The sequence below is a fragment of the Rhopalosiphum maidis genome, chromosome 3 (assembly GCF_003676215.2).
Source record: "Rhopalosiphum maidis isolate BTI-1 chromosome 3, ASM367621v3, whole genome shotgun sequence".
Taxonomy (NCBI): Eukaryota; Metazoa; Arthropoda; class Insecta; order Hemiptera; family Aphididae; genus Rhopalosiphum; species Rhopalosiphum maidis.
Window position 1 is genome coordinate 23,157,617 of NC_040879.1, and position 23,607 is coordinate 23,181,223.

The following is a 23,607-nucleotide window of genomic DNA, read 5'->3' on the forward strand; positions in this document are numbered from 1 at the left end:
AATAAAAAAAATCAATGGAAAAAAATTACCCCTTACACTATCCAAAATTTATATATATTTTTTAAGTATAAGGCGTTTAAAAAGGAACGTAATTTTATAACCATTATATATCATACTAATTATTATACCTATTTTCAAGTATAATAATCAAAAAATTGTAAATTGCTACACATTTGTTTCACTTTTTTCCTCTGTGTCATAATGTGTGCTCGAAAATAAATAAAATTACACGATGGTATAATATCATGATATACTAAGTACTTACATACACTAAAGTCAATACACTACATTTGTATATACCATATACGGCGACAGAGTACTTAATATGTAGCTAGTAGCTACATGAATTGATTAGATATATTAATAATATTTTATGAAATGGATGTTTTATTTTTTTGCTTACATATTTTATAGATTTTTAGATTAAATTATTTCACTTATGTGAAATCTTCTATCCATTTTTCAATCCATAGCTATATAGTATACAAATTGAAAATGTTATAACTTTTTAACTAGGTAGAACACAATTTAAATTTTAATGATTTGTATTACAAACGCTTATATAGAATGTGTGTCTTTATATTTTTAATATTTTTTAAATTGCTTTAAGAACATTTTAAGTGGTATATTATATTATATTTTCTTACTTTTTGATCAAGTCTTCATTTTTTTATATACCCATAAATAAATAATAAAAATATGTATAATGTTTACAAAAAGCTTAAAATGTATCTAGTTATTTAAAAATCTAACTAATTTACATAAGTTACAGTGGACAAGAATATCTGACCTGAACTCTGTGAAATATGCGAACAAAATTCGTTTAATTTTTAGCTAATAATACTTCAAAGTGAAATTTAATAGTATAAATTAAATTAAATACCTATAGTTTAAGTATGCAATTCAGTGGTGTAACATGAAAATGTGTGGCCTTAAAGTCTATTAAAGTTGAAGATCCTATAAAAAATAAAACAGTGATACTATAAGGAGTCTAATTTAAAAGCTAATAAAAAAAAATATATTGATAATGATAATGGTTTACAAATGTGTTGAAAAGTTTAAAACAAAATACATTATTTACTTAAAAACGAACTTCACCATCCTTCGTTTGATGAAAATATTCTCAATTTTTTTGTTAATGACATGTTAAAAGTACTGTGGCCCCTCAACTTGTGTGTACTTTGCGATGTATAAACCGCAAATAATAAAATACTTAAAAATGCAAAATAATATTATTCATTTATTTAGTTGATAAAATATTAATTTTAATTAAAATGTTTTTATTATTTAAACAGGTGGCATTTTCAGTTCTATATATTTTAATATCAATATAACGAAATAATTAGCTAACGTCATTATTAATAAATATAGTACTTACCTACCTATTCAATAATTTTTTTTAGTACAACATAAAATGTTACCTTGTGTAAAACAACTACTAATAATATTTGTAAGTATCTATTTAAATCTTTAAATTAAAAAGTAATAGGTATATTTTTATTTGAATGAAAGTCTATTATAGATTATAGTTGAGTCTCGATAACTTAAATTTCAAATAAAATAAAAAATAAATTTGATTTATAAATATTTGAATTATGAATTATATATGTTAAATACAACTTAAAAACTCTTTAAGGGGCATATATTCGAGTTACTGTGATTCAAGTTATCGTGGCTCAACTGCAAATAAGGCTTTATATATAATATAATAATTATATTAAGAAATAGTTAACAGGTCCAAATTATATGATAAAGCAATTATTTGAAAAAATAGAGTTATGAGAGAATGCAAAGGCTACTGTTATAAATCAGAAACTAATTTTTCAATTATAATTAAAATTCTTAATTGAATAATTAATTATTAAGAGGACGTTATACCCGCATATGTTGTTTCTGTCTTACTAATGTAGACCATAGCAAATTTTCGTTTAACAGAACACATTTTGTGATGTTAGCTTTAATATTAGAGTAAATTTACCTATTATTAAATTTAAAGGTAAGAATATTATCTAAGGCATCTCATAGGCTTTTATTGATATCTTAAATTTTAAGTGAATTACGAGCATTTTAAAGTTTTAATATTTTACACAACCATAATAAAGCTTACTTCGAATATCGTTTTTATTTTCCAATATCACTTAGGGAAAAATTAAACAATACTATACTAAAAAACAATTATCTTTTTAAAACTCACTAGGTATTTATTTGTTTTACAAACTATTAAACCTTTAAAAATGCATAACTTTTTAAGTAATTTTATTTATTATAATATAAAAAAAGTATTCATAAGAACTAATGTATGGGTGATTTTTACCTGCCATGTCTCATGAGGAAATTTGGAAACTTTCATTCATCTCTTAAATTAATTTCCATATATCATTATTCAAATCAGTATATATTAATGTATTTATGGAGCTATTGATTATTATACATTGATTTGTATAATACTTTAAACAAAATATATTAGCTAGTGTTTTTTTTTTACAATTACATAATATTAATGTTTTATAATTTATATATAATTTTTATATTTTAGGAGTAATTAATTAATTTATCTACCTTTGTATATTGTATATATTTAATTGACAATTATTTACAATAAAAATAATTTTTTTTATTTTTAGCAAATATATTTAAGCCTAAGGGAAATTAACATAGGTATAATTATCTTAATTATTTATCATTATCAATTATACTTTTTTGGTAATTAGGTACTTACATATAAAAATTAGAGTAATCACTCAACTATCACATAAGTAATGAGTTAAAGTATATTATAAACAAGTGCGCCCGCAAGGAGGGGGCAGGGAGGGGACAACTCCCCCTAGCTTTCCTGCTAGTTAAAATAATTATATCCAAATTAAATATTATAAAATCCCAAAAATCATTATTGGTACCAAGGTGTATTGATATTTGATATAGGTAATATGTATTCGGTAGGAAAATATTTCTTGTTTTTTTAAAGATTGTGAATTTTATCCAACTTTGAAGAGAAATATAATTATTTATATGACTATTCCACCAACAACTTGTAGTATAGAAAGGACATTCAGCAAATTACGTCATATTAAAACCTGGTTACGTTCGACAATGTGTGAGAACTGATTATTCGGATTATGTATGTTAAGTTTACATAGAAAAAAATCGAAGAACTTAATTTATATGAAAAAGTTATTTATAAATTTGGAAAAATAAAATAAAATTACAATTTGTGTTTAATTAGTTAATATAGTTGCTATACGTCTATAAGTGTAAAATATAATATTAATTATTATATTACCTTTAAACATTTTTTATAAACATTATACATTAATAGAAGTATTTGATTATGAATAAAAATTAAAGCTATCCCCAAGGCCGTAACTGAAATAAATTTCGGGGGTCCAACATTTTTTTTAATATAAATGCTAAAACTTTTTAGTCAATAAACTATATTTACTACTAAAATATTTCCACTTTTAAAAATTTCGGGGGGGGGGGGGGCGGACCCCTTGGATCCTCCCCTAAGATACGGGTTACGAAATTCATAGATAACGTTATATTGCTAACCGAGTACTTACGGATGATTGCATAAGAAGTATCCTATAAAACAACGGTCGGCAACTGGCGGACCCCGGTCCGAATCCGGACCGCAGAAGGCAGAAAACTGGACCATCAAAATATCTCAATAAAGATTGTGGAATTAATTTATTATAAAGATTTGATAAATAAAATTTTTGTCCAGGCCTCGCTTTTATTTATTATTTTTATCTTCTGGACTTCAATAGAAATTACTTGCTGATCCTTGCTATAAAATATTTCTTAACAATTACTAATTAGTAGTAGCAAAACCTTTTAAAAAGATAGGAATAATATACCTATATTTTAACTAACTTTTTTTTTTAATTTTAATATCTAGGTTTTTACATCAATAGTTGACGGGAAAAAAAAATACGAGAAAAACAAAAAAAACAATAGCGATCAAAATGGGATTTGTCAAACACTTGCAGAATACTATAATCAAAAGATGTTTAAAAAATCAGTAACTTCTGAATTTTTTAATTCAGTAGGAAAAGATGCAAGAGCTCGCATATTTAAAGTGAAAAAGAAGAAATCTAAACGTAAAAAACAGTCTAAATCCAGTAGAACCGAGACTTGTTTTGACTCTTTGGATTACAAACAATTTAATGAATTTTACATTAACAAAGAAAAGGAGGTAGCTAGTTTAAATTGTGATTTAATTAAACCTAGATTACCATTTGTACCACTCAATGTTAAATGCGAATCAATTGGAAAATATTATATTCAATTTGGTGTTAAAGTGTTCTATAATTTTTTTAAATATTTATTTAGTGTAAAAAAAAAAAAAGATAGAGATATGTTTTCAAAAGTATTGCTTTCAGGACTTAAAAAATTAGTTACTCAATATAATAAATTAAAGGATAAAAAAAAAAAGCAATACACATCAGGAATGATATTAGTTATTAATCAGTATTATAAAAAAAAATGCAATAAGATAATGTCACATTATAATGCATTTTATACATTTTATACAACAAAATATACAGATGAGAAAAAAGCGAAAGGTCATGTTGATACTGCAGAATGTGATTATTTTATTCGCATACCTAGAGTTAAATAGACAAAGAATAGTCAATAGAGTCCATAAATTATGGACCATCATGAATTCATGTTCTAGTGAATTAACTTTTAGCTAAATAATGATATAAGTGAGCACCTATTTTTAAATTTCTTCGCAAGTAGGTATTAACAATTAACCTAACTTAACCTACCTATTAAATATGTTACATGTTAATAACATTAACATAAGTACTTATATTGTAAACCGAAAAAGTAAAATAAAGAAAAGTAATTAAAGAATATACCATAGGTATCATAGGTATCTTATAATACCTATATTATTATTATTATTTTTTTTATATTTATATTATATATCTAAATTTGGTAAAATTATTATTTATTTGTTTAATACAAGACAATATAAAAAGACGAACGATTAATTAATTAAAAATAAAAAGTAGACTTAGTAAAATATCCCAAAATAGTAAATTATAATTTATATTTATCTAATTTGCCATTTAGTAACCAATTTTTATTTAATTAATTTTGTATAAAGCTTCAGCTAACACTCAAATATTATATTTTTTTTAAATATGCATCAAAGCAATTATATCGTTATTTATTTCTATATCTGTTACATGAAATTAATAATAGAATATCAAAAGCATAAGTTTATATTTTTGGAAATAATTAGATAGGTACTCAATTAGGTACATAAAAAACACAAATAGACATAATACTACCAAAATTAAATAATTTTTATAATATTTTATATGTATAATTGTTAATATATAGAAAAAATAGAATAATATATTATATATATTACTATTCTACAAAATAATAAATCAAGTTGAAAAGTATCAATCATCTAAATATTAAATACAAAATATAACAAATCATGTAGATAATATTATATACTCGTACCTACAATTTTGATTCAAGAAGTTAATATTTTCTTCATACTTTTCTGGTTTTTTTCAGTATGAAAAATGGGAGATGAATCTCAAATTAGTTAATTTTAGAAACAACCTAAAATTAAAGAGATCGATAGATTATAATTAATTACTGTCTCATATGGCAAATATGAGTCCAGATAGCAGATTTTTTTGACTATCGATTTCTTATAAAATAATTTAAAAAATGATATTATATTAGTATATATATTAAAAATAAAAATTTATGTTTTCAATATTTTTTCTGTGTGATTTTTAATATTTCATATTAAGTTTAAGTTGATTTATAGAAAAAAAATTAATTTTTATAATATATGTATGTTACATAAACCTAATATTTATTAATTTTAATGTTCAATTTATTTTATTTATAAAGTTAATTTTAGTTTTAAGTAATTCTAAGATAGCTTTGACCAAAATCGGTAGTTATCAATAGTAAATTGCAATATTACTTTGCTGTTTATGAAATTAATTATTTGTTTTTAACATAATTCTTTACAATAAAAAATGTTTATAATTTATATAATAAGAACATTTCAATAACTTTTTTGATGTGTAATAAGAAAAAGTTCTGTTGTTTTGCTGATTTAGTTTTAAATATAAATATTTTGTTCTAATTTTTATTCTGTGTATAACAGATAAACCTCTTCAACAATAAGTTGATGATAATATTTTTAATATTATTGCAACTTTAAATAAACATAAAAATTTTAATTTACATCTTTATGTATAATTTATTTTAGATGCAAATTAAAATTATAATTAAAAAAAAAATTTAGTTACCAACATTTCATTTGTAAAAAATAAAACCTAAAATATGCAAACTATTATCAAATATTTAATTAAATCATATATTATTTAAGTTTTAAATTTTTTAAACTAGTTTAATATTATAAATTCAAAATTAGAAGGTATGAGAGGAAATACTTTATCTACACCTGCAGTAGTGCAGTCAAAAGTTAAAACTTATAATATAATTTTTCTAATTCCTCAAGTGGTTCAAGTATCATACTATTGTAATAAATATAATTATTATTTACTGTAGTTTAACAAATACCAGGACAATTAATTACTATTAAAGATTTAGTAATGATTTATAATAAGAATATGATTTAATTCCTCTTTGCATAAAGGGTAGAACACCGTGAAATCTAAACTATTTTAACAGAACTAAAATAATAATAATAGTTCTTGATTTATGATTGGTGCATACTTATTTACAGGTAGCTTATCATAAACATTCAGATCCTTAATACATGTTTTGAAAATGAGCTTGGATACTACTACATTTATTCCCAATTAATCATAAGGGGCCAAGGGAGTAAATATTTTAATCAAGACCAGACAGGTTAAGGTTATATGTTGTTGATGGATACTAGCCCGATTCAGCTTATAACTGCTTGATAGTTTGAATGATGTTTCAAGTTTTAATATCCACCTCAAAGACTACATAAATTTATCGATAATCCTCTCTGAGGTTAACATTGGCCAATTTCACCTGTAATTTGTCCTTACTCTTTTACTCGAGTTATACTTCCTGAGCATTACCACTAGAGGCACTGCCAATGAATCTCATACTGATTTAAACTTTATTTTAGATATTAATAAATTATTTTATACTTCATAGTCATTGCCATGTTATTATTATTAGAACATAAGTATATTATCATTAATTTTTTAATTATATTAAACTATGTACAGGAGTACACACTATAATATTATGAATTGGTTACGAGCCGTGGTAAATAAATACCTTAATAAATATGTAAGCAGAGGGACAGCTGAACAGTGTACATATAATAATATTATACTATTGTCAGCTGGTTGCTTGCAGACATTCAATAATATTACTCATTATTTAGTAAGGAATTCATTTATAATTTACAAATTCAAATTTTTATTGGAATATGATATTGAAATTATGATAAAAATTATACATTTGTACACGAATTAAATTGTTCTAATTAAAATGACAACTATTATATTTTACATAGGTATTTAAAATAACTATTAAATATTCTGTCGTTTTATCGTTGGCTTCATAGTTTTTGATATGTACGTACTACGTAAGAGGTATGTATAAAATAAAATTATTAATATATTTTGAATTTTTGAATAGTTAAAATGATCAGAATATTTAAATATTATCAATACAAAAAAAACGTTTATTTTAATAGAATAATATTTTATCCATAATAAATTGTAATATTGTATTCAAATTTCAAATAACAATAATTGCAATGAATTGTGATAACAGTCTTGTCAGTTTATCTTGAACTCTTCGCATTGTGACATGACACTATTTGTGCTTATTATCATAGAACAATAATAATCAGTGATTATAACAGAGTTGATAATATCAAAACTTGATAGCTGTAATCATCTATACAACCTGTTTCGAAAATTCAAATTTAAATTATTTTTATAATAATTAAATAGTTTATAGTTTAACACACACATTTTTAACACAATTAGTGGTATTTAATCACGACCGGTCTACTATAATTTTCCGTTAAAATGTCCGCCGATGGGAATACAAATCCCTTTAAGTATTTTGTTGCTGGTGGTTTTGGTGGTGTGTGCACAGTGTTAGTGGGTCATCCATTGGACACCATTAAAGTATGTTAACAACAATCAACTCTGTCATTGAACTAATTACATATTTACATACTAACACATACATTAGGGCTTATTTGGCCAACAAGAGCTTCATATGAGACTTGCCAATAAGCCGTATTTGTATATACTAAAAACACAGTTTCATCTTTAGACAATAATATTTTATAATATTATACATATTAGGTTTTGGTACATTCATAGGCGTGTGCTTATGTGAATTTCAGATCGGATCATTGATATTTTAGGGGCCCTTTACTTGCCTTGTAACTATGATAAACTAGTACCTACCATAGTTCTTAATTTATAAAATTAATATCTTGTATCTATATATTTTATATTACATGTTTATAACTAAATATGTGTATGGTAATAGGTTAGTTAATAGTAAAATAAAATGTTTTCATAAAAATCTGGATTTTACTTACAAGTAATAAATAAGTTCCAGTTCCAGTAGTTTAGTTATAGGATTGCAATTATTGGGGACCACTATACAATAAATATATTAGGATGTTGTTGCCTTTACCCAATTGGTCGGGCTTATGTAAACTCTGCCACAAGTACTTTTTTTTAGTGTAGACTCCGCTAGGAAAAAACAGATAAAATTGAGTTCATGTAAACTCCACTAAAAAAGAAAATCAGATATAACAGTATACAATTAATAACTGTAAAATATTATTATTAAAAAAAATAATATTATTTTTATAATAATAATTGTCAACATTAAATAATAGTATGCGTAATATGTCAAAAAATATACAAAACTTAAAGATAAAAATAATAATTTGTTTGAACAATTCAATGACACATATTATTATAATGTGTATTATGTTAAATAATCTGAATAATCATAATAAATAATCGTAATAATCATTAAACTAATATCAATTTTAGCAACTTTGATGTATGTCAACAAATTTAATGTAGGAAGGTTTTAAAACCGAAAGAGTTTACAGTAGACCTTTTCATTACCTTTTTATTTAACCGGTATTCTGGTGGTTTACAATCACCCCTCTTAGTCACAGTATTGACTGTATGCAAGGAATTCTCAACTATCTTATTCTTGTATGTTACTTTACCTGTAAAAATATATGCTTACCAATTATATTAAGCAAAGTTTATAATAATATAAATCCAACTATGGAGTTTACTATTTTTTTGATTGTTTTATTATCACCATTTAGGTTAAATTACAAACGATGCCACCAGCGCAGTTAGGTAAAATACCTATTTACAATGGTGCTTGGGATTGTGCTGTTAAAACCATTAAGAGAGAAGGTTTTTTTGGATTATATAAAGGTAAGAATACCTTATGTTTTTATATATTGCATGTTTTTTATAAAATAATATACTATTAAAGACAAGTGTTAGTGACATTGATATGGAGAAGTTAGAGGGTATAAACTCTCTAGAACCAAAAAAAAAAAAGTTCCAATTAAAAATATAAATTAAGCTTGTAATACAAGTATATTATATTATTTAAAATCCAAAAATAATCTGTAAAACCTACAAGTCTGCAGTATTATGAATAACTAATTTTTATTTGGCATTTTTTGACATTTTTCTACATTTTTACTCGTTTCCCACAAGTTTATGAAAAATAAAGAGTTTATTAAAAATTGTCTAGGTATTAAATCATATCATTTGTAAAATAATATGTTCCTACCTACTTATTGGATTCTCATTATTTTACAAAGAAAAATAAACAAAGATTCTACATGAATTTAAAAAGCACAGGATCTATGAGTGATGAAGATTATAATTTAGAATGTGATTTAATTTACATTAACACTGACTTTAGAGCTGCGACCAATTCTAGCTATTACTAAGTTCAGGTTTCAATCTTTATGATTCGATACAAATTTAAAAGATATTGATATTAAGAATGAATTGGAAATAAAAAAACAAATTGAAGGCTATATTTGAGAAAAATACTGAATTTCAAATGATTTTAACAATTTCTGAAATTCTAAATGGTGAACAAGCTTCAAGTGAGTGTTTTCTTGATGATTTCATTGCTAAAGTTTTGGCTCATTTCAAATTTACTACAATAACTTCAGAAGACATGGAGAGAAGTTTTTCTAAGTATAAATATTTACTATTCACTTATCAATTATCATTGTTTATTTAATTTTGACATCAAATGGTACAGTGCAATAATTTTGAGTAATTTATAAGGTTTGATAATTTGTATTTTAAAAATTTAAAAAAAAAATTATTTTTATTATTTTTAAACCTTGTAATTTTTTAACTATCTTTATATCATACTTGATTTTTTTGGTGATTTTTTTTTAATTGTTTTAAGGTTATTAACTTTTGAGCCCTAAATATAACCTACCTTGTCAGTCATAACTTAATTATATTGAAAATGGATAAATTCAAAATTATAATTTAACTATATATATATATATATGAGTTATAAATTGATTTTTTCACATTAACATATTTTTATTAACTAATTTAAAAAATAGTTATATAAAATATAAATACTCTAAATCGAATTCAAATGAGTAAATTGGAAGAATTTGATATCTTTCGCATAATTTTACATGTTTGGAAAATTTTTAATTATTATACATATTTTAACATTAAAAAAAATATTTTGCATATTATAATGTTTTTAATATTCTTGTGCACAATTATATATTAGGTATTAAATGGCATATTTTTATATATCCCACTCTCCTGGTAATACTTAAAAATATCCAAGATTTTTTTGAATTGATTTTTATTCTAATTTTTGTTACAAATGAATACATAGTACATACATTATAGTCATTATATAATAATACAACATAATGTGTAATACAATTTATATATGCTACTATAATTAATAACTTAATTTATAACCTATATATTTAATATAAAAATTTAAATTATTAAATTCATTTTGTCTATTTATTTGTATAACTATTTATTTTATTTAAGTGCTTATAAATTTATTTTTTTAAATATTTATAGTGCATATTTTACTGGTATAAAATGCTTAAGTCTATGCAGTCTATGCATTTACATTTTATACATTTTTAGTAATATAATAATGAACAAATAAAAAATGTTTATAAGCATGAATAAATAAATTAATATCCCCCCTTCCATCAAGAAGAAAAATTGTATCTGTAATCAAAATTATTATTTTATTTTTATTAGTGTGTTCTAATAGTTATATTATAATGACCAATTCTACAACCATTGATAAATAGGTATTACAGAAATAATGATAGTCTTGATAAGTGGAATGACCCAACATGTATAATACGTATAATACTATAATAATATACATAAACAACCAAGTATTAATTAGGTAACTTTCATATAAATTTTAAATACTATATCACAAATTTCTGTCCTGAAAGTAAACATTTTACTTACTAGAAAAGTTTATTAAAATATCATATCTGAAATTCAAGAAATAATTTGTGATAAATAACTTTAATAGTATCAATTTATAAATACTTATTTAAATATTTTTTATTTATTTTATTATTATTTATTACTTGTTTTATCTGTTTAAATTAAAAAAAAAAAAATATTTATCATTATATAAATTAAACCATGATTTAGTTATTAAACTAATTTGAAATAATTGTTTAAAATAAAATATTTGTGATACTTAAACTTTTTGAAATAATGAATTCTCGATTATAAATAATAAATTCAGAAACTATCATTATATCTTAAGTATTGGAAAAGCGTAAATTATAATTAAAAATATTGAAATACCTATCTTAGAAAAAAAATATTGATTCATGTTCTTTTTACACAAGTATACATTTTTTAAAACATAAAAGTTAAAATATATAAAATAAAATCTTATTACATACTTAGTTTATTTAAATAAATATAAAAAGTTAAGTAAAATTCTTTCTTAAATAAAATAATTATTACTTAAAGTGATAAATTATTCTGATTTTATTAATGATAATTTTACTATTTATACTGTAATATAACAGTAGACATATGATAGACATATGCTATATATCAAATAACACAATTACACAAATAAATTATTAATACAATTTTATTGTTAGAACTTAGTTAATTATTAAAATTACTATTATGTTTTGTAGATGCTTTCAATAATATTGTAGTTTGGTATTGGTTTTTTTATGACTTCTTTATTATACTATAACGTTAGTACTCAAATTGGGAAAACATATGTAAACAAGTTTATTTGATAATTTAAAAACTATGTTCCTAGTGTAAAATTATTTAACACAAAGTTATGTAACTCTTCGTCACTGTGCTAGATAGGTAAAATATTGAACTGAGCTTATGAATTTCTAACATTTAATTACAGCTACAGATACTGTACAATTTAATAATTTTATTCAATTACATTTTCTACTAATATTTATCATCATCATAAAAAAATAAAATTACAAACAAACAAGTATAACCTGTCCATATTATGAGCACCAAAATTTCTTGGTAACTCGCTGGCCCACTGCGGGTCTACTTTTTTTTTTGTAGTTACTAAATTGTTCATAAAACTTAATGTACACTTGCCATATTCACACTAATTTAATGAAAATGCAAAGCTTATAATCTAATATTTTTCATTAACTAAAAATATTTCAGCAAATTTTTTGATAGTTAGGTCATTATCTCCATATTAAATATCAAATGTGTTTAGCCATTTGTTTTAATCTAGTATCTTTACAAGGCCGTAACTGAAAAAAAATTTCAGGAGTGGGGTCCAACATTTTTTTAAAATTTAAATGCTGAAAATTTTTAGTCAATAAACTATATTCACCACTAAATTATTTCTACTTTTAAAAATATTTTAGAGGGGGTCCAGACCCCTTGGACCTCCCCCTCAGGTACGGCCTTGTATGTTTATATCTAAAGCTTTTAAGTAATTGAATGCATTGATCTTTAATTTGGTTATTCTGAACTGAATGATAAATAGATTAAACAAATTTTGAATTTGAACATTTCATTTAATAATACCTTACAAAATAAATAAAATAAATGTAGGTAAGTAAGTAAAACATGTATTTTATTGAAAAAGATAAATGTACCATACCTTGTCATATTAAAAATAAATAGTAGGGATTTTCTTAAAAATTATAAAGTTACTAGAGGAGTATCATCTACCTGTCTACTCTCCCCCTTCCTAAAAAATGAGTTTACTATTATTTTTGAAAATTGTATAACTGTTTCTTAATGAAAAATTTAAAAAATAAATATTTAATTATATAATATTAATATTTTTTATTTTTGAATTTTTTGTTATTTTATTTACATTTTTTAATAACATATTTATTTTTTAGGTATGGCAGCTCCAATAACTGGTGTAGCTCCAATATTTGCTATAAGTTTCTTAGGATTTGGATTGGGAAAAAAAATATTTTCATCTACTGGAGATAAAAAAGAAAATTTAACACCATCACGACTATTTTGCGCTGGAGCATTTTCTGGTATTTTTACAGCAATTATAATGGTACCTGGAGAACGCATTAAATGTATTTTACAAGTACAGGAATTCGGTAACCAAAAATATGATGGCCCAATTAGTGTAGTTAAAAACTTATACACTGAAGGTGGCATTAAAAGCTTATACAAAGGAACATGCGCTACATTACTTAGAGGTAATTAATATAAATTATGTTATTTATATTACACCATTAAAAATTTAAAAATATTAAGTAAATTTACTATGCATTTAAAGTTGGTCCAATTTTTATTGTTTGTTGTTAATATATTTTTTTAAATAAAATATAGTCTTTAAATATTTAAATAATTTAACATAGTGTGTATTATTTTTGAAATAAATAGTAAGTATTTCAATATAAATCTCATAATTAATTTTCAAGTTTAGAATCAGTATTTTTTATTTTATGTTTTCTTTTCATTTTAGAAATTTCATTCTTCAATGATGACTTGCTTATGTATGTTCCATTGTTCAAAAGTATACTTCTTTCTGCATTAATGTATTCTATATTATTGGTTATTGATTTTGGTGTTGATTCAATAATTTCCATTGTTATATTTGGTGTGATAATAGTGTTAAATCTGATACTTGTTGTGTTGTTAAAAATATAATCAGAAAAATTAGTCTTTACTGTTGTGGCTTTTTCCACCAAAACTATTGTATTTTTTTCACTAACTTTTTTATAAAGCTTTAATTCTTTATATTTTTTTTTCATGTAAAGATTACTATATGATTCACTGTTGCAATTCAAGTACTTTCTCAAAGCATATGAAACTGTCTTTCCTTTCAATTTTGTTGGACTTAAACATATTGGTTCTAATTTTTTGTTATAAATATATGTTGTTGTACTTTTCATTGAACAGCTATATCCTTTCTTTGAATGATTCCATTCACAAGCATGTTTATTTATTTCTTTTGTATTTTTAGTCATTAATGAAATATCCCACAATTTCATTTTGCATGTACAGTGTAATGAGTTCATATCTAATCGTATCAATTGAAGATAAGGTAATGTTTTAAATATATCATCTGGTAAATCAATCAGTTGATTGTTATTCAAAATTAATTCCTTGAGAAACAATTGTTGATCAAATAAGCCTGGAGGCAATTCTTGGAGTTGATTATAAGACAAATCTATATGTTCTAGATTATAAACTCCATAAAATGTGTCCATAGATACGGATTGTATTGAACAATTACTGATTTGGAGACGTTTAATGTTTGGTATTTCAGCAAATGCATCAAAAGCTATATGTTGTATGGATCCTTTGATCTTAAGTTCAACAAGACTAGGAAGTCCAGCCATAAATGGTCTTTCTAAAATTGTCACATTTACACCAATTAAATACAATTTTTCTAGAGAATCTAAACCAATAAATGCATTTTTATGTAAATGTAGTTGTGTACTATTAATTCCCAATGCAAGTTCTATTGTAGCATTCAGCACTTCAAATGTATATGGATACACCGTTTCAATTGGATTATTGCTTAAATCTGCAATTTTTAACTGCGGCAATGGTGGGAATGTTGCTTCTGATAAAACAGTTATAGCATTGTTTTTAAAATTTAAATAATTCAAATCAAGAAGTCCAGCCAAACTAGTAGTCTGCAAATGTTTAATTTTGTTATTAGCTAAAGATAAACTTTTTAGATTTCTAGCACCGTAAAAAGAAAAATCTGGAATTGACTCAATAATATTGTTGTCTAGAATAAGAGTTTCCAATGAATCCAGTCCATTAAATAAATCCCAAGATAAATCTTTTAGACCACAGTTTGAAATTCTTAATAACAACAAATCTTTATTGAATAAAAATAGACTATTTGATTTTGCTCTTCTTTTAGTTTTTTTATAGGTTTCATAGGGAACTATGTCAATATCAGTGGACTGTAAAAATACCAAACGATTTTTTTTTTTTTTACTTTTATTATTATTATGTTCTTTATGTAAATATGACGGTAAGACTGGTGAAAGTTCATTAAATGCATATGTATTTTCTTTTTTATAAACATTAGTGTCAATTATTGGATTTGGTTCATTGCTTTCTAAAGTTAATTTATCTAATGATACACTTTGAATATTTAAATATTTTATATTATCCATATATTTAAACATGCTATCTGTAATATAGATTTTTGTTGGATTATTATTGCCATGAATTTCAAATGAAATTAGTTGTGGAAGTTTTATATCATCTTCTATTGTAATATTGTCTGAATCAGTTGTTTGAAATAAAATTAATGCCTGAAAAATATATAAATACATTTTACTATGTTAATATTATTTATTATTATATGTAGTGATGCTAATCACTAAGATTAAGTATTGTGGATGCAATGTCTAATTTAGTTAAGTGGTGCCGTGGCTGATGATAATAGTTCATAGGATATAGGTATACAAGTGATAGATATTTGATTATAAGTAAATTAAATTTATCCCTCTTTTTAGTTTAAAGAAGTTATTGTTTACTGATACCTCCTTTACACATTTTATTTTTATGCAATACCATTTGCAACTAATATTGATACCACTGATTAGATTTGACTATTATTTAAAATTTAAAATTAAACCAAAATTAAAAGTTTTTAATATAATTGGTTTGATGTACACCGCTTTCTTATAAAATGTTGATACATTTATTGTTTCATATTACCATGTAATTTTAGGGACATTATTTTTTTTATTTTTGTTTTAGTATATTTTTTAAAATTTTAATGGTCTTAGTATCTATATTCATGATTTATGAATACATTTATTGAAAACTATGCATGTGTACTTACCTCTGTATCTAATGGTAGATAATTTAAAAAGTCTTTTGGATTTGTTACATTCATAAACATACATAAAGCAGTTTTAAAAAACTGTGTATTGTGATGAGCTATTGGTTCTTCATTGTTATCTTCAATAACCTTTAATTAAGAGTATTGGATTTAAGTAATATGTAAAATTATATATGTACCTATTAAATTATTTTATCCCGTTACTTCATTTTGTGTATTATAGGTATGTGGTTCTAGTTCAGTCTGTTGTCCGTTATACATCCATTTCATTATTGGCAAGTCTATACAATCTGTGTTCTTACAAGTACATGCCCTTGGGCAATCTTTTCCCCATTCTAAATTTATATCAGAACTTTGTACCTGTTAAAGTTTATAATTTATAATCATAATACAATTTATCATATAATTATCTAGAACAATAATCATAAAAAACATGATAAATACATATCTAAATATTTTTTAACTAATTCAAAATATTTAATGTTTTATAATAAAACCCTACATACAATACATAATATACTATAGAAAAACATTGATCATATTTTTTTAGAGATATTTTGTCCTTTTATGATATTAAAGCTATTGAATTTTATATTTGTGTACATTCTAAAGATTTAAATATAATGTGATGTATTATAAGAAATTGGGGATTAAACATTTTTTTTAAATAATATAAAAATAATGTTGTGGAACTAAAACATTAATTAAGTAAGAATATTAGAATAAAAAATAAGCGTGTGTTCATTAATTTTTATTTTTATTACTGTATTTATTACATAAATAAATTATTTTTCATAATTTATCTGTTAAAAATAAAATAAAATTGATAAATAATATAAATAACCTACCTATAAATACTTTTACAGGACATGGAAAGATGCAATAAATGTTCATTAATACTCAATTATAATATTATTTAAGTATAATTTAATTAAATGTCTTTATTACTAAAATACTTAAGTATTAAGTATACCAAAAGGCTTAATAAACACAATTAAAAACATTGTAACATAAAAAATATACATACAATATCAGTGTTGATTAATCAAATTAATGTATTAAAATAATCACCAGGGTTCAGGTCTTATAAAAAAATTTGTTATTATTATTGGACATTTTAATATTATTATTATTTATTATAAATTTATAAACCAAATTTCTTAAAAAGAATATTCTGAATAAAAACATGTTTATATAATATAGATAAACATTTATTAAAAATGTGTTGTTGTTAATACAATTTTTATCTTTGTGATTGCATTGTTCTATTAAACGTTTTCAAACATTTTAAAATAAGAAAACTTCTATTATTGGCTAGAATAGAATTTTATGCAAAAAAAAATTAACGTTTCATGTCAATGAATGTTATGAATATATACTTGAATACATCCAATAAACTAACTGGGATAGCTACATTGTTTCTGTTCATTTCAAAATTGCTTTTTTCAAGTATTTATAGATCATGTTAATATGCAACACTTTTTGTGACAGATAGCTAAACAAATAGTATTACTATGCTCAAAACAAATATTTGTTATAAATTGCTTAACATTTTAATTATTACATTTTGAACAATTATAATTTATATTATCTATAAATTGTTAAAAATCATTAAACATGTGTTAATATAGCAAAAAATTAAAAATATGCAAAAACGAGTAAAATAAACCTTTATATTCGAATTCTCTATACTATTAAACTCATTTTTACTCTTCTATGTTTTAGTATATCTATGATAGATACGCAAATGATATAAGCAAGGTATCCACCTTGGCTATAAGGCCTGAACCCTTCATAATAATCAATATTTATATTGTATGATTCAACAACATTTAATACTTTTTATTACATTTGAATCGAATTGTATATGTAAATAATATAAGTATTTTAAAGTAAGAAAAATACATTAGAAATACCATATATCTTTATTTATGAATTTAATTATTTAATAAGTTTGTAGGTTTTAAATTAAATAGTTTACGGTAAGCAGTATAATTTTTGGTATATTACAATAAAATTATTTTCATGAATAAAGGTTTTGGTATTTCTGTAAAAGTATTTAACTATTGCAGTTTTATTTTAAGATTGATATAATGATGTTTAAAAAAATATAATATTATATGTGTCTATAATTTATAGTTACTATTTATCAACTTTTTAGTAATCATTTTTTATTTAGCTTCCACTGTAAAATGTCATGAAACTATTTTTATATCATATTATTTGTTGTACATAAAATTTATTTGATACCATAATTAATTATTCCTTATAATTTATGTATTCTAGGTATAGGTATTATTCAGTAAAATAATATACAAACATACTAAATATTGAATTATATGGAGTAATACAAGATTTATTTTTAAAAATGCTAACTTTTGGTAAAAAAAATGTTTAGACTCTTCAACTTAATAATAATAATTTGCATAATTTCTGGTTTAACTGTGTAAGTTGGTTGATAGGATAGTTAAATAGCTTTAAAATAAAAAAAAATTGTGCTAAAATTTGGAAAAGTTTTAGAGAAACATAAAAAAATATTGTTTTAATTGCCTAATAATTAAAAAAATTATAAAAGTTAGACACCCTCTTTAAAGAGTATTTCTTCATCATTTTAGGTATACTTTCATATGACGTCGGCCGGTCACTTCCCTCCGAAACACATTGTATATTACCAACTAGTTAAAATTAAATAACTATATAATGTGTCTTGAAGATTGGTATTCATTTTTTTATACTTAGCCAAAAAAATGTCTGATTTCCAGAAATTTGATTTAGGTATTGAAAGTAATGTCTTATGATATAACAAAAATAAAGCCTGAAAGAATAAAATAGATAAACAATTCTGTAATAAACTTACCTTTAAAAAAACACATATCACACTAATATACCACAATAAATAAAACTTGTTATAAATCATTTTATATGAATTTTTAAAAACTATTTAATTCACTCAAAGGTTTACTTGTAACATAATATATCATAATAAAAATAATTTAATTTTTATAAATCATGACTGAATGAAATGTTTGGCTATTGAATATTATTATCTTATTTTATTTTCCTTCCTGTTACAACTAAACAGGAACTCGATTAATATGTTTGTCGTGGGAGTAAAATCATACTTCGTGAATTTATCAGTTGTATATCACAATAATACTGGGTGTTTGAAACAACATATAAAACTGAGTATTTTTTTAGAAATTATTTAGGAGTATATTAAATTCATTTTTGACAAAAATATCACGTATTATTTTATAATATTACACATATAATGTATATATTATTATACACTACATGTTTACATATTATTATTATTTAATCATTAAGTCAATAATGACTAATAGGCACTATTAGAACAGTATGAATAGGATTTTTGGAAAAATAGCTTAAATTTGTCTAAGTATGAAACATTGAGTTGTCAATATGTGGGAACCTATGGGAAATAATAGTTTTCAACTAGCAATAATCGCACTTCGAATGAACTATTCATTAGTTACGATATTGCCACTGTACAAAGCTGGATTTTCGAGCTTTTTGACTTAGATAAGAAATTTGTATTAACATTAATCGCTTTTTTAATTTAAAAAACGGGTACCGCTCAATTGTACATTCAGTGTCGAGTAGGTCATTGTAATGGATTATCAATGATATAATAACATTGTAAATAAAAAACGATTTTGAGCGAATACGGTCTGTCCCCTATTTCACGATATATATATATTTATATAGGTAGTTATTTAAGTCATTTATTTTATTATATTATTAGTATTTAACTAATCTAATAATATAATATATTTATATTTCTATATTGCATTATTGTTATTAACGTTTGAGTTAATACCTACCACCTTACCGTAAAGCAGTACAAATAGGTTCATAGTATAAATAGATATTATCTAAAATTAATTTATACATTTTAAAAATATTATTGCATATAGTAAAATTCATAATATATGTAAAAGTGTTAAATCCTTGCAAATAACGTTTTTGAGTTATAACAAAATAATTAAAATTTATCATTACAATATGTAATTTCATTCAAATTTATTTAAATTTTGGTTTTTAGTAAGTACGATTAAACAACTCATGTAGAATTTTCTACATTTTATTTTTTTTGACTGATTAATAAAAGTTCTTAATAACTCTGACTGAATTCGTGAATTGGCCTACAGGCTACAATAAATTGATTTATCGACATTTTAAGATACATAGGTACTAAACTTTAATTTGTTTAGATATTTATTAATTTAAATCAAATCAGTAAAATATAATAATTGCCAGTTATTAAAAATTACTATAAAAAATAAACAGAATAATTGAGATTTATTTATAATAAAGATGTTTTACACCTTTACAGCATTGATTAGCTAGAAACTATAATTGAACACAAATAGGTATTTAATTCATTTAAATAATATTGCTTCGGTTGATTTCCTTATTTTTTTTTTTTTTTATTGTATTACATTTAAATATTTTCTTTGTTAACAGATATACCTGCTTGTGGTGTGTATTTTACTACGTATGAGTTATTAGTAAGGTATCAAAAAAATAATAACTCGGAAGGACTCGTAAACACAATATTCGCTGGAGGAATGGCTGGTATACTGAACTGGTTAATTGCTATGCCTGCGGATGTGCTCAAGAGTCGTTTACAAATCGGTTAGTACCTACCTACAACTAATATTATAGTACCCAAACTTTTCGATCAGTGTAAAAATATAAAAACGTGTTCTTATATATAAATAAATTTACGCTATAATGCTATACAAATCGCATTTTATATATTAGTGTAAAATCGTTGTGAATTTTATAATTCCGAAAAAAAAATTATTTTTTAAAATGAAATGTGCACTTCCAAGACTTAAACACTAATGTACATTTAGCATTACAATACCTATATCTACCAAGATATAACAGGTATATTGGATTTAATTTAGGCGTTTCTTTTAGTTATATATATATATATATATATAGTATTCGTATATAATATACATGTAGGAATTTGAAAATTATAAATTATAGATTTTAATCTTATTTTACAACATTCAATAAGTTCTACCTGCAGTAATCAGACACGTATTTAAAGCTTTAATTTTTAGTGGGTCTCAAATTTATCATTTTCACCTTTTTTCACTTAATTATAATATATTATTTTTGTAATTTTGTATTAGTGTATTACTAATTATTATAACACACGCAATTAGGTTTTTATCCGCGATGTAGATACCTATGATTTATTTTAAATTCTTAACAGAGCAATTGAAAAAAAATGTCTGAAGTCACCTTTAGTATAGCAGTAAAAATAAAATACTGGAATACTTACAGAAAACTGATTTTTTTTAAATTCATTAAAGAATAATCTTCGAGACTTAATCTGTTCACAAAATATTTATATTAGCATTATATATATTCTATAAAATGTTTAAACTAATTTGTGCTATTTATTGACGCATTTAAAATTTTCTATTTAGATTTTTGTGCAGAATTCGAAGTACTGGGTCCAACCCATTAAAACCCAGTAAAAAAACCCTAACAAACACAAAAATTAACAAAATTTAAACTGCATATATTTATTTTTACTTTTTTAGTTACAACAAAAACAAAAATATATATGCAAAAACATGAAATATCGTAATTTTACATATGTTAGTTATAATTAAAATGGTAAATTTATGTTCTATAGGTCAGGTTTGTAGGGAACTGAATTTATAAAAGTGTTAGGAAACGATTTAAATTTATAAATTATTAAAACCCATTTAAACCCAACCGAGACGGGGGTTTTTAACCCTAGCTGTTTATGTGTGACAAAAACTTAAAAATTTAAAACACCGTTTCTCGTCAATTTTACTCATAGCTATTCAATTATGGAAAAAATACTTAAGCATAATACATATATATATATATATATTAAATATGAAGTTCTATAGTGTTAGCGAAATTTTACGATCCATTAAAGTGACCATGATTCACAATAGTGAAACACTTACTGATTTATTATAAGCAGTGACTTCTCATTTTGTTGTTTTATTTTTATTATTGATATAATTATTATATACTTTCAGCACCCGAAGGAATGTATCCGAGAGGCATTCGAGACGTATTTGCAAAACTGTACAGAGAAGAGGGACTGAAAGCATTGTATGCCGGTGTGACGCCAGTTATGCTCCGAGCATTCCCTGCAAATGCTGCGTGCTTTTTGGGCGTAGAGTTTGGATTAAAGGGCTTGGACTTTTTTTTCCCTCCGAAAAATAATAAGTCCATAGAAATTAACTAACAGATATTTCTAAATTTCTTATAACTGAGCTGAGGTTTATGAAACAATTTAATAATTATTGTTTGATTTTATATTTTTTGTTGGGTGGTGTAATGCCTAAAATTTATCTCGGGTGTTATGGGTGACCGTACTTTATATATTTATACAGGCTGTGCATAGCAAACGTATTACCATACATAAAAATTATTATGTTATTGTGTTAATTTAAAGTTATCCTTAAGTTAAACTATAAATGATTTTATTGTTTTAGTTTGGAATTGATTGCCTAAATATAATATACATAGGTACGTGTAAGTCATTTTATATGTCTATAAATATAATTAGGTAAGAACAAATTTTAGTTTTGGTCGAATTCAAAGAGTCATTATTTAATGTGTTATTACTGTCTTGTGCTTAATATATGCATGTAGCTATTTATTTTAATAGGTACCTAATTAATGTGCTTACATGAGTATATGTATAATAAGAATTAAGTTATAAAGAATAAATTATATTTTATTATACACTATTATTCATTTAAAAATATATTTTATAAGAAAATAGATAAAAATTATATTTCTATTTTTGGCAAAAAGGTCAATTCTGCAAATACTCAGTTATTTAATATATTTTAAATTTGATAAAGATAAAAATATTTAAAATTTTACTCTAAAATCACTTATATCTATAGTTGTATATACAGTGTTCTAATTATTTGTATAAATTCAAATAATTTGATTTTGTTGATTAACTTTTAAAACTTGGAAAATGACAATTATTTTAGTTAGGTAATTGAATTTGTGTTGAATTTTTTTTCAAATGCTTCTATCAAAAAAGTGTATTAAATCATAATGATAATTATAATACTTATATAATATATATATAGTGTAGATAATCTACACTTAAAATAGGTTACAGATCAGTTTTTGGTGTTATTATCAATCAATATTATTATTTAGTGAAAATAAAATATTTTTTTAATGTTTAAAATATGATTGAATAATGATTAT

The 23,607-nt window shown here is 23.1% G+C and overlaps 3 protein-coding genes and 1 non-coding gene across 6 annotated transcripts; 2 read left to right on the top strand and 2 right to left on the bottom strand.

Annotated features, from left to right (window-relative positions):
• Window positions 1–1,393: 1,393 nt before the first annotated feature.
• On the top strand, window positions 1,394–5,751 carry LOC113558492. 2 transcript variants are annotated; one of them, XM_026963960.1, is made up of 3 exons: window positions 1,394–1,450; window positions 3,899–4,195; window positions 5,542–5,751. In XM_026963960.1, exons 1-3 carry the CDS (start codon window positions 1,415–1,417, stop codon window positions 5,620–5,622), a joined length of 414 nt encoding a protein of 137 aa, XP_026819761.1. In that variant the 5' UTR covers window positions 1,394–1,414; the 3' UTR covers window positions 5,623–5,751. The 2 variants fall into 2 exon arrangements, with proteins under 2 accessions (XP_026819761.1, XP_026819760.1); XM_026963959.1 differs by lacking the exon at window positions 5,542–5,751 and having other exon boundaries at window positions 3,899–4,984.
• A 2,149-nt stretch (window positions 5,752–7,900) lies between these two features.
• Window positions 7,901–23,083, top strand: LOC113557058 (congested-like trachea protein). The gene is made up of 5 exons (XM_026962347.1): window positions 7,901–8,132; window positions 9,314–9,428; window positions 13,406–13,723; window positions 20,833–21,003; window positions 22,407–23,083. Exons 1-5 carry the CDS (start codon window positions 8,031–8,033, stop codon window positions 22,616–22,618), a joined length of 918 nt encoding a protein of 305 aa, XP_026818148.1. The 5' UTR covers window positions 7,901–8,030; the 3' UTR covers window positions 22,619–23,083.
• On the bottom strand, window positions 13,898–17,241 carry LOC113557057 (toll-like receptor 3). Of its 2 annotated transcripts, XM_026962346.1 has the most exons (4): window positions 17,193–17,241; window positions 16,549–16,704; window positions 16,345–16,473; window positions 13,898–15,808 (listed from the first exon to the last, which is right to left on the bottom strand). In XM_026962346.1, exons 2-4 carry the CDS (start codon window positions 16,612–16,614, stop codon window positions 13,937–13,939), a joined length of 2,067 nt encoding a protein of 688 aa, XP_026818147.1. In that variant the 5' UTR covers window positions 16,615–16,704; window positions 17,193–17,241; the 3' UTR covers window positions 13,898–13,936. The 2 variants fall into 2 exon arrangements, with proteins under 2 accessions (XP_026818147.1, XP_026818146.1); XM_026962345.1 differs by lacking the exon at window positions 17,193–17,241 and having other exon boundaries at window positions 16,549–16,758.
• On the bottom strand, window positions 19,714–19,863 carry LOC113559508. The gene has a single exon (XR_003406007.1). It is a non-coding gene; the product is annotated as a U4 spliceosomal RNA (small nuclear RNA).
• Window positions 23,084–23,607: the final 524 nt, after the last annotated feature.